Source organism: Halichoerus grypus, chromosome 8, assembly GCF_964656455.1.
Source record: "Halichoerus grypus chromosome 8, mHalGry1.hap1.1, whole genome shotgun sequence".
Lineage (NCBI taxonomy): Eukaryota > Metazoa > Chordata > Mammalia > Carnivora > Phocidae > Halichoerus > Halichoerus grypus.
This window is the reverse complement of record NC_135719.1, coordinates 40,106,064-40,118,130: the sequence shown is the minus strand read 5'-3', so window position 1 is coordinate 40,118,130 and position 12,067 is coordinate 40,106,064. Positions and strand designations below refer to the sequence as shown.

The 12,067-nt window shown below is 58.3% G+C and overlaps 2 protein-coding genes across 5 annotated transcripts in view; one reads left to right on the top strand and one right to left on the bottom strand.

Moving 5' to 3' along the window:
- The window catches only part of CSPG4 (chondroitin sulfate proteoglycan 4), a 41,703-nt gene extending 32,410 nt beyond the window's left edge, over positions 1-9,293 (bottom strand). Inside the window, exon 1 of the mRNA XM_036089991.2 lies at positions 9,102-9,293. Coding sequence (XP_035945884.2) covers positions 9,102-9,189 — 88 coding nt within the window. The 5' untranslated portion in view covers positions 9,190-9,293. The remainder of the gene's footprint in view (positions 1-9,101) is intronic.
- Positions 1-12,067, top strand: part of SNX33 (sorting nexin 33) — a 63,791-nt gene extending 51,724 nt beyond the window's left edge. For all 4 annotated transcript variants that reach the window (XM_078079059.1, XM_036090000.2, XM_036089996.2 and 1 more), the window contains one exon: positions 11,219-12,067. In XM_078079059.1, coding sequence (XP_077935185.1) covers positions 11,219-11,262 — 44 coding nt within the window. In that variant the 3' untranslated portion in view covers positions 11,263-12,067. The remainder of the gene's footprint in view (positions 1-11,218) is intronic.

Here is a 12,067-nt window from a genome sequence, read left to right as displayed (position 1 = left end):
GAGGGCGAGGGGGGCGGCTGCGTTCTCTAGCTGACCCAGCGGGCAGGGGCCGCATCTGGAAGCTGGCCCCCGCTCTCCCCCACCTAGTCTCACCTCCAGGCTTCTCTTCAGTCCTTCTCTCCCTTCAGGACTCCAGTGCCCAGGCGGGTGGGGGGAGGGGGGAGCTGGGCCATGGCTGGGGTGGGGTGGGACACTGCCCCAGCCAGGGAATGCTTTTCTGGGTCTATGGTGACTGAGTCTGGTGCTTGTTTTTAAAGAAAATAGCATCAGAGCCCTTATTTATAGCTGGAGGCCATGGCCACAGACAGGAGATGGCTGGGGCTGAGGCTGTGCGGGCTCCCACTCAGGCAGGGGCTGGGGGTGGGGCCATTCCCAGGCCCCTTGCCCCTCTGTCTCAGCCTCCAAGGAAGTGCCTGTGGGATCTTGACATCCCCTACGACAGGATGACAGGATGTAGCTTGTGCTTCAGGGCAGGGGAAGGAGGGGACTTGGGTGAGGGGATGGAAAATTTCTCTCAGGATTGGTCCCTGGGGCCCGGAGCCCCTTCTGGGAATGGGCGGAGGTGAGGGTGTGTTGTGTCTGCTGGGATGGCCGGGGAAGGACCTGCGCGTGTGAAGTGCCGGATGGAGAGGCACCACAGGGACTGGGTGGAGGAAAAGGAACAGAGCAGGACCAGAGACACGGGGCCACCAGAGACAGAGACAGCCATGGGGAAGAGACGGAGGGATGGGGCAAGAGAGACTGGAGCTTGGTTGACCCTGTGAGGAGAGCGGATAGAGGAAGCCGGGAGAGACCTGAGGTGGAGGCCTCCGTGCCATAGAAAGTCTTCATGGAGCTCTGGGCAGAGGGGTCAGAGTCTAAGTTGGAGCCAGTGAGGAGGGGCAGGAATCAGGTATCTCTGTGGCCTGGCCCACTCCCATCATGGTAGGGCCCAGGGCCTGGAGACCCTGCGTCCCAGGGTGGGAGGCCCAGACCTCTTTGGAGGCAAAGAAATGCTGTGGGGTCAGCGCCGACACAGATGGGCTTTGTCACCAAGATCCCTGAAAAACTTCCCCGGGCAGATGAGGCGAGGGGGTGCCAGGGCTGCTGGGGACAGGTGTGGGCTCTGGCTTGCCGGGGGGGCGGGTGCCCCCGGCCTGGAGGTGTTGCAGGGGGAGGCTGTGGCCTGGGCTCACGCCTGCTGCCAGCCTCTAGCCAGGTCCCCCTTGGGTGAGCCGTTGGAGGCTGTGGCGTGGCTGGAGCCGGGGGCATGTGTCCTGAAGCCCTAGCCACAGCCTGTGACTCAGACAGTTAAAAAAAGGAGCAGCTTGGAGCGGTGACTCAACTGGCTCTGGAGGAGCTGGGTGGGTCCGGCTGGTACAAGATGGGGTGGTCTGGGTTTATTTTTGGTAGGGTGAGGCTAGAGCAAGGGGGTGGAGGATGGGAACCGGGGGTGGAGTGGAGCCACTACTCTCATCCGGGGAGAGCCCCGGGGCTTCGTGCCCACTGGGAAAGTGGTGTCTAGGTGCCAGGGAGCTCAGGCAGGTTGGGCTGCCTCTTCGCCCCCATCCAGGCCCAGGCCGCTTTGCTGTTTGGCCCCAGACAGGCAGCTGGCTCTCTCTGGATAGAGGCAGAGCCCCCTGTCCTATTCTCAAGGGGCTTGAGCTCACAATTTTACAGCTGACCTCGGGGACTGAATATCCTACCCAGAGGCCCAGAGAGGGAGAGTCTGCCCGAGGCCACACAGCAGGGCCAGGTATCCCAAGGCTGTGGTTGCACAGCTGGCTCCGGTCCCTACAACATTTCACCTGCCTCAGGGCTGTCAACAGTTGGAGGGACAGGCTCTCATCTGAGTATCTGGCCCTGGAAGAGCTCAGCTGGGCCTCAGCTGGGCACCAGCTGCCGAGACACGGAGCCTCAGCCGGGGGCAGGCGCCTGGATGCGCTTAGCACACATCCGGGGAGCTGGTTGAGCTCTGCCCAGTGGTCTGCTGAGGCGAGTTACTTCTATGGGGGTGAAGGCAGAAGATGGGGGCCCAGACTCTGCCCAGCCTCTCACCCAGAGAGCCCCTCCAGCAGTCATGGCCCCTGCTGCTCGTCCCGCTCTGCAGCCCGTTCCCAAGACTCACTTGCCCTCGCCTCCCCCAGCTCTGATCTCTCACACACACGGACTCGGGCATCACCAACATCCCCGATGGGTCCAAGCAGCTCGGGACGGAGAGGGTGCTTCACTCCCTCCGTCTGGATTCTGCTCGTCGTGATGCAGGTCCTCCTGCTTAAGGAGTCACCACTCCTTAACAGCCTCATGGGAGCCCTGGAGGGCATTTCGCATCACAGGCCCTGCCTCCCACCCCCACCTCCAGAGGGGCCCCAGGTGTGGGCAGTGGGCAGGGCAAAGATGGGTGTCTAGGCTCCCCATCCTACAAAAGTTCCCGGTGCCTGTTCATTCTCTTCGTCCCCACCCATCTGCTCTCTGGACAGGGTCTGAGTTTCATTTGGTGATTCTTTCAACACATAGTGATTGTGTTGTACCCAGGACCAATGATCTCCGTCCAAGGGGCCATTAGGCTTTGGGGTGGGGCTGGGGAGGGCTGTCCTGCTTCTCCTCATGGTGGGAGAGGTGTGTGGACCTCAGCCCAGCGAGTCAGTCAGATGCAGGACCCCCTCCCCCTTTCTGAAGTGTCCTGGGCTGCAGCTGGCTGCTCGCTCCCTTAGGGACCCACCTCCCCTTTTCCGTGTCTCTGAGTCCCACGCAGACACGCTCACAGGACCCCCTCATCCACTCCCCCATCTTGGAACTTTCCTCAAAGTTCCCCTTATTGCTGGGTCTGCCCCCGGTCCAGAAAACAATGGGAACAACAGAAAGACAGCAAACTCAGGAGCAGGCACCTGCTGAGTGTTTACTCTGGCAAAGGGCTTTGATCCTTGACAGCACGGGAGGTAGGAATCATTTATCCCCATTTTAGAGAGAAGACTGAGGCTCAGAAAGGTCACACATCAAGGGGTAGGGCTGGAATGAAATCCTGGGCTCTCTAACGCCATGTTCCTTACCACGGCGTGCCTGACCTCCCGCCTCCCCCAGCCCTGCAGAAGTTCCTGGAGCTGAGGACTCAGAAGAGGGAGAGGTGGGGCCTGAGTCAGGACTGAGGAGCGGGAGGGGGCTCGCTCTTAGCTGCTCCAAGGCACCCAAAAAGGGTGATTTGTTCCTTCCCTGACCATGGTGGGAAGTGTGTGTGTGTGTTTCTGGGCCTGAGGCCTGCCTGGCTAGCCTCCAGCTGCAGGAGAGGGGGGATGGCCCCAGCTGCTGTGCGCAGGGAAGAGGCAGGGAGGGGCTGGAGTCGTGGGAACCAGCATCCTGGGCCCACTGATATTTATAGCTGGCCCCTCCTGAAATGTGGGTGGGGGAGGGCTGCTCTTAGGTGGGAAAGGAAGTTGGTCTCCTCTCTCCAGCCCCCTCCATCTACCCAGAGAGGAGGCTGGTCCCAGCCAGAGGCCCTGCTTCGTCTGTGGAGCTGGGGGCTGTGAATCCTGACTCGGGGGTTTCTCCCAGGACTGCCGGCTGAGGGACTGGACACTCCTTGCTAGGCCCTGAGCCAGGCTGCTGAGCAACACTGTATGTGTGTGTACACGTGTGCACGCATGCGTGTACACGTACCTCCTGGGCGTCATACAGATGGAGGTCGTGGAGCAGGGGGCAAAAAGGCCTGTAGCCCCACAGAGAAGGAGGGCAGGCCCCAGGAAGGGGGAAGACAGGCTGTGGGCCTCAGCAATCAAGGGTTGGGAAAGACCCACAGGGGTGGTGGTGGTGGAGCTGGAGCTGGGCCTTGAACAATGAGAAGACCAGTTGCAGGGAACAGCTTGAAGAAAGGTGGAAGGGCCCCAGGGATCATGGATTATCATCTGATGGCTGGGCTCATCAGCCACCCATTGGGACACAGGATCACCTTGAATGTAGAGGCTGATAGATCAGAGGGGGAGAGAGGGCCCAACATAGTCACGGTGTCTTTGGGCCTGCAGGCAGGTGGCCCCCGTGCGGCTCCTGCCTACCTGGCTGCTCGGGAATGTCCCGTTTGGTTCCAAGAGTGGCAGGAATGGGATGCTGGGGCAGGAGGGGCTAGGTCCCCAGGCTTGGCTGGGAGGAAGCTGGGATTGTGTGCTGTTCCCTGCCTTCAGGCCCCCGGACCTTGCTCCACCTGGGAAAGGATACCTTCCAGGGGCTCTTGGTATCAGTCTTGATTTGGATTCTTTGAAAGCCAAGAAGTTCTTCCTTGTATCTGACCTGAGTCTTCGCTGCTCTATGTTTCAACTCAAAGCAATTGCTTGGTTTTCACGTCTTTTTTCTTTTTTTTCAAGTCGCAAAACATGTTACCCAAACCACATCTTACACAAAACCCAAATCTATAAGCCTGCTCGTGGAGCTGCTATGTGTGGCTGAGGGTGGGGCTGGCCTCCCACACTGCCAGGCTCAGCCCCCTCTGGATATAAAGCCCTGGGGCATCCCGGGCACAGTCTGAAAAACACTGGTTGACTCAGGGATCAATATGCCCCTCTGTGGGCTCAGCCCTGTGTGGAGCAAGACGGTGGAGACCCCCGAGGAAAGCAGATGGGAGGTCTGCCTGCAGGGAGCTGCTGGTCCTGTGGGCAAGGCCACCACCCGAGGCAGGATACAAGGACAAAGAGCAGGGAGGCTTCGCCCCCACCTGCTAAGGACTTGGTCTGTGATGCTGAGAAAGTAGCTACCCCTCTCTGGGCCCCAGTTTCCCTACGAACCATGGGGAGATGGGTCTGGGGTGCGGAGCCTCTGCAGTAAGGTCTGGGACGGGAGGCAGCCTCACTGACCCAGCGCGTGGCTAAAGCCATGAGAGAGACACACACTGATGTGGGTAGGCGCGAGCAGGGGCGGAGGCCTGGCTAAGGGGCCTCAGAGCCGGCACAGCTGGCTCGTCTGCAGGCTGGGAGCGGCTGGGGGCCGGCAGGAGCGGAGCGGGAGGAAGGAAAGGTCAACAGGATAGGCACTGTCCGTAGCTCGGGGAGCCGTGCCACCAGGCCACCTCAATGGCAGCCTTCAGTGCCACTGCCCTGCATCTAGGACGAACGTGGCTTCATTTGCTACCCCAGCCGTCGAAGGGGGTGGGGGACTTTCCTGAAGAGGATTTGCTTCTGCTGTGACAAAGGAGGGAGGGTCGGAGAGGTGGGGTATGGGGACACAGGAACAGAGTTCTGGGGTCCTCGGGGAGCTGTCTCGCCCCTGAAGACCTGTCTCTCTCCCCTGCTGCAGGGGCCTGGGCCCACCTAGCCCCATCTGGGCTGTTGTTGAGGGGAGTGACAACACTGTGGCCTGTGTGCCCGGAGAGGGACCCGAGCCCAGTCCCTGCATTTCTCTGAGCCTCAGTTTCCTCATCTCTAAAATGGGAACGTTCCCTGACTTGCAGGGCTGCTGTGAGGCTGCGCAGGACACGGGTAGCCCACCGCCCCCACCGTGGGATGTCTCTGGAGGTGAGGGCCCAATTAGAAGACAGCTCCACCCTCTCCCCTGTTTGGAATGATGTGCCCCTCTGAGAAGCGAGAGAGATAGGCGCCTCTACCCCAGAAAGAATCCAACGAAACTGTTCAAACTCTGTTCCAAAATCACTCATCTACATTCAGTAATAATGATAACGTGGCACTTTTGAAACCCAACCGAAGCTTGCACCTGGAGAGAGTCTTAACTCTAGAAAGCTCTACAGAACTGGGCACATGCCGGGGCAGGGGGCATGTTGGGGGCCAGCAGGGAGCTGGGTGGGGTCCGGAGTTGGGGGAGAGGTTATGAAGGAGCAGAGGGACCAGGAGGGGAGCAGGCTCAAGTCTGAAGGCCCCTTGTTTGATTGCTCCTGGTACTGAACAGGAGCCGCAGAACAGCCGGGTAGCCCCTGCCCCCATCCTGCCCTCACCTCCTTATCCTGGGCCCCACCCAGCCCAGGTCTGTGAGCGCGGCCGGCTGTGGACAGAGCTGTTCATACTCGTGTGCACACCCACATCTGTGTGCGCCAGTGAGTGTGTACGTCAGGGCTATTTCCAACTCCCCCTCCCCTGCCTGCCCCCTCCTGGGCAGCACGCCCAGTTCCCAGAAGCAGCCTATACACTTCCTCTGAGAGCTCCATGCACAGCCCGCTCCCCTCCTGCCATCACCGCCCGCTGCCTGGCCCACCTGGCAGCCCCCTCCACAGCCCCCAGGCGGACAGCACTGAAAGACCCTCCTTGTCCTGCCCCGGAGGGCAGGCGGACCTCGGGTGGGGGCGGGCTCAGTTATACTTGGTTTTTGAACAACTTTTCCAGAGCCTGGGTGGGCTGGGCCAAGGGGCTGGCCTCTGCCCTGCCCCAGAGGCCCCGGGGCAGTGCGCACAGGCGCAAACACACACGTCTCCAGCACCATTGTTCCCCAGAGGATCCCTAGAGGCAGAAGAATCTACTCCGACTCAACTCCTTGCACTTGATGGCTCCATGGTCCTGTTCTCTAAAACACCCCGTCAGGTCAGAGTCCTCACCTGGGTAATGCAGGAGCCCTCCCTTCGGGGTACTCCTGCCCCACCCTCAGTCCTACTTCAACCACCCACCCTTAGCGGGTGCCAGGCCAGGTAAGAGGTATGGGAGCCACTGGTCCCGCAGGCTCTGTGCTCACTCTGACCTCTCAGTTTTACTCATGCTGTTCCCCTGACTGGAATGCCAAGTCCACATCAGCTCAAACCCAGTCTCCCCCACTGCCGAACGCCTCCCACGGGGCTCAGAAGGAGCTAGACCCCGCACTGGCAGAGTGGCCCTAGCCTAAGCTCCCACACAGGCGGGGCGCTCCCTCAAAGCAGGGCTGGGGGCTCTTCCTGCGCTGCTGCACTTCTCTGTGGGACCTAGAGCACTTTGCTTCCTCCTTGGGGTCTCAGTTTCCCAGTCTGTACGACTACAAGCTTGGCCCAGATGGTCTCCAAGGGTGCTTGACTCCCAGGCCTCATGACCTAGATGTCCCGGAATGTTGATGAATGCAGGGAAAGTGTCCCAGGGCGCCTCACTCTGGTACCTGAGACCTCGAGGGCCTTTGGGGCTCAGGGTGTCCAGGAGGGATGGGAATGATGCCTTCCTCAGGTATGGGCTGACCCTCTGCAGAGACCAGGAGAGGGTGCTGAGCCAGGTTTGGTGACAGAGATGGATTGTTGAAGGGGAACTCTGCCTGGGAGGGGGAGAAGATTCTAGCTCTCCATCCCCCTCCCATTTCCAAATTCTTCCTACAGGCAGAGATTGGCTTAACATTATAAAACCCCACCGCTGCCATGCTACGCTCCTGCCTTAAAATCATCGTTGGCTCCCCATTGCCAACAGGGCATAGGCTGTGGGCTGTATTCTGCCATTTAAGGATTCTGTGCCCCAGCCCAATGGCTCTTCCTGGCTGGTGCTCAAAATATGCCTTCTAACCAGGCTGCTGGTCTTCCTGTCTCAACATGCTTTTCTCACATCCACCTCAGTGCCTTTGCTCAGGCTGAGCTCCTGCCTAGAGTACTGACCCCCTTCCCATCCTCCACAGCTTGGCTCCAGGATCACCTCTGGCCTGCCCCAGCTTGCCTGGCAATTTCTCTTCACCATATTCTTCATCTGGATCTTTGCAGACATGATAGGAATTGCTGTTTGAGTTTTAATTTACTTTTCTGCCTCCTGAATGAGTTCAAGTTCAGCCCATCCATTTCTGTGTACTCCTTATTGCCCAGCACAATGCTTGCACATTGTTGATGCTGAGAAGGTATTTGAGAATGGCTCTCAGTCGAAGCCCAAGGAGATGGGGGTGCTAGACTCTCTTGGCTGGAGGCTTCAGGCTGGATAAGCCGCCCACTCCAGTCACCCCAGATGGCCCTTTCACACCTCTCCAGAGGCCCAGCCCATCACCCGGGCCCTGAGACTTTGAAGGAGGGGGTCCCTGGGATTAGGAGCAGAGAGCCTGGGGATCCAGCTCTGACTCACCCCAGTGGGGGGTCCTCCCCTGACTCATTTCCCTCTGGGTGCCTCGTGATGCTGTCCATTAGAGCTGGCTTCCCCATCTGATGGGGAGGAGGGTGTGGCCTGGGCCCCTGGAAGGGAGAATCAGCCTCTTCCACTGCTCAGAGCTGCTCTTGGGAATGGTCCCGAAAGATGTAGGCTGAAGCACTGATTCATACATGGGTAGTAATGACTGATGGGCCCTGAGGCCATGGTTCTTATGGCATAACTAGACCATGCCTTGACTCAAGGAAGAATGCCGTCATGGCGGGATTTCTGGCATGTAACAGAGAGGAGATGCATCCTAGTGCCCCTCAGAAGGTGAACTGTCACAGTCTCTGCTGGGGTCAAGCACCAAAGCCCGGGACAGGGAAATGTGGCAGGGTTGCCCAGGGTTGTCTGGGGGACAGGCCCCTGTGGGGGTGTGGGATATCTGAAGGGAGGCTGAGGAGTGGGTGGTCCCATCTGTCACTAACCAGGCCTTCTGAGTTAGGAGAGGGGGGTGAGGAGATAGGAGTTAGAGAGGAAGGCAGGAGGCAGGTGGTGGTGAAGAGGCCGTACAAGTTTACCTGGGGGCAAGGAAGGGGGCCGGAGCCGTTGGAGGAGGCCAGAGGAGGCTGCAGGCTGTGGAGGCTGAGGCACATGTGGGGCCCCATACAGGGTGGGGCAGGGCGGCCCCCTCCCCATTTCTCGCCTTGCAGCGCAAGCCCCGTTCCTGGCCTGGGCCGCGGAGGCCGGGGTACTGGCTTCTGGCTGTCACGGAGTGTCCTTTGGGACCAGTGCAGTCACCAAAAGCCTGCTGGGCTCAGGGGGCCCAGACAGCATTGGGTGGCCCCACTGGTTTAGCGGACAGTCCTGCACAAAGCCACACCCTAGACAGTCCGACTGGGGCCAACCTCAAATAGCCAGAGCCCACAGAAGCCCCAAGCTGGAGAGCTCTCACTGGGGATCCTGCTTCGACCCCAGAGTGGAACTCCCAGAGAGCCCAGCCTGGAGCAGAAGTGCAGCCCCCTTGTCTCCCAGTCTGGGGGTGACTTCTGGGCCCTCCTGTCCCATTTTTCTACCCAAGGAGCCCCCCCCCCCCCCCACAGCTCCGGCCAGGCCGGTGGTCTCAGGCACCTTACTCACCTGCGGATGAGAGTCTGGCCAACATAGCCAAGGTCAAAGCCAGGGCCAGGGCAGGGGCCGGAGGCACAGGCTGCTGGCCCGAGCGCATCACGGCGGGGCTGTGCTGCGGGATTTTCGAGGAGCCAAGCAGAGTCCGGAGCCTGGACACCAGAGGAAAGGCGGGAGCTGAGAGAAGCCTGGAAGGCTGGCTCAACTGCCTCTGGCTGGGGCTCTGGAGCCGCCTTACTTAGCTCTGGGGGCGGGGCAGGCGCCAGCCCTCTCCGGTTTCAGGACAGGGCTCCCCCGTTGGCCCCCCTCACCCCCAACTTCCTTAAAGGGCCCGTGCTGGGCTGCTCCTCCCCGTGCAGGGCTGAGGAGACCCTTACAGCTCTGTTAGATCCAGGCCCCGCCCTGCAGATTTGGGACAAAGTCCCAGAGGAGCCTAGACCCCCAGAGCTTTGACCCAAGGGCTCCAGGAGACCTCCTCTGGGAGGAGACCTGAGCTGGGCTAGCCCCCTCACTTCTCTTTCTCCTGCCCTTGCAAGGATTGGTGTGTGGTGTGTGTGTGTGTGTGTGTGTGTGTATGTGTGCGCGCCTGCGTGCGTGTAAGCTCCAGGCCTAGGAGGACAGACGCCTACCCCCACCCAGACAGCTTTTGGGCTGCTTTCCTCTCAGGTCTCCTCGGGACTCCATTTGGACAGAGAGGCACCGGCCTGAGGTTCTGCTCTGTGTCCCCTGGCATTGTGACCTTGGCCTTCTCTGCCCTGCATAGCCTCCGTTTTCCAGTCTATAAAGGAGAGATGTTCTAGACTCTCCCACAAGGCAGTATCATTTGCCTCAAAATAACCCTACAAGGTGGGTGAGAACCACTCCCTCCCTACCCCCCCGCCCCATTTTATGGAGGAGAAAACTGGCTCAGAACTGGAAGTGGTTCTTACAAGGCCCCAGGTGGAGTGTAGGTCCCTGGCCCTTTGGGACAAGGACCCCAGGCCTCCTAACTCCTGAATCTGGGTGTTTCAACTTCCTGAGGCTGCCTGCGGGAAATCTGGCCCTGCATTAACTCCTACCTAACAGCTTCAGGCTGCGGTCCTGCTCCTCTTGACTCCCTCCGAGGCAACAACATCAGCCTCGCCCCAAACAGGAGGAGAAAGGGCGATAACTACTGCAGAACTTCCAGCCCGTAGAGGCTCTGCCTGCTCTGTGCCGAGCCCCAGCATCGGCACTGCCTGGCCTCGGCTTCTCCACCCAGCAAATGGGTAGAAGATCACCCCACAGGGCTTTTCCCCTCCCTTCTTCCCTCAGAATCCCTCTTTCAGGGATGCCTGGGTGGCTCATTCATTAAGCATCTGCCTTTGTCTCAGGTCATGATCCCAGGGTCCTGGGATGGAGCCCTGCATCGGGCTCCCTGCTCAGTGGGGAGTCTGCTTCTCCCTCTCCCTCTGCTCCCCCTCCCCCAGCTCATGCTCTCTCTCTCAAATAAATAAAATCTTAAAAAAAGAAAAAAAGAATCCCTCTTTCACACCTGCCTGCTTCGGCCCACCCCCAACCCACCCCTGGGAAGCACTCTCTTCCCAGACCCTCCTCACCTTAAAATTTTTTTTATAATTAATTACAGTGTAATATTAATTTCAGGTGTACAATCTAGTGAGTCAACACTTCGATACACAGCTGGTGCTCATCACAGCACACACGTTCCTTAATCCCCATCACATGTTTAACTCATTCCCCACCCACCTCCTCGCTGGTGACCTTCAGTTTGTTCTCTATAGTTAAGAGTCTGTTTCTTGGTTTGCCTTTCTCTCTTTCCCTTTGCTCAATTGTTTCTTAAATGTGTTTCTGTTCCTTAAATTCCACATATGAGTGAAATCGTATGGTATTTGTCTTTCTCAGACTGATTTCATTTAGCATAATACCCTCTAGCTCCATCCATGTTGCTGCAAATGGCAAGATTTTGTTCCTTTTGATGGCTGAGTATTGTTCCACTGTATGTATATACCACATCTTCATCCACTCATCAGTAGTCGGGCATCCAGGCTGCCTCCGTATCTTGCAGCTACAGTGCAGCAGTAAACACTGTGTTCTGCTGGTGGTGCATGTATCCTTTTGAATTCATGTTTCTGTTTTCTTCTTTCTGGCAGTGGAAAGACTGGATCTCAGAGGTTCTGTGGTTCTGCACAGCTGAATACCTAGAAGTGGAAATACTGGATCATATGGTACTTCTATTTGGAGTTTTTTGAGGAGACCACACTGTTTTCCAGAGCATTCAGGCCCTCTCCTTGACTAGCGACTATCCCACCATGTGTACAACACTTCACAGTTTGCCACAAAATTGAGCCCCATTTTGCAGATGAAGAAACTGAGGCTGAGAAAGATCGAGGGCCTTGAGCAAGTCTACACAGCTGCAAAGAGGTGGAACGAGGTCCTTGACGGCAAACCTGGTGCTCTTACCACACAGCACAATGTGCTGCTCCGTGTCTGTGTGCTGGTTTGAGTGCTGATCTTGAACCCGGCCCTGAGTTCGAATCCCAGCTCTCCTACTTGGCTGTCCAACTTTGAACAAGTTGCTTCACCTCTCCTGTGGCTCAGTTTTCTCATTTGTAGAACTGGGTTAGTGACAATTAAATGCATTCATGCACCTCCCGTGCCTAGCCCGGGGGCTAGCATGCAGCAGGCGCTCCACAAACACTTGTCTCTTCCTTCTCTGTAGCCCTCACATGCTCCTGCCCTTCACAGTTTGTACACAGCTCCACACTCATCACCTCCCCTGATGAAAAGTCAGCCCCTTGAGGGCTGAACTTTCCCCACCAGAGGCAGCTGCATACAGTAGGTGCTCAATAAGTGTGCACTGACGTTGACTAAGAAGCCAGTGCTGCTGTTATGTGGGGACTTTGGCAAACGGAAGAACTCTCATCGGTTCACCCTAGGAGGCCTGGGGCGGGGCTGTGGTCAGCTGGTCTCCAGTGGCAATAAAGCCATTGATTCCACAA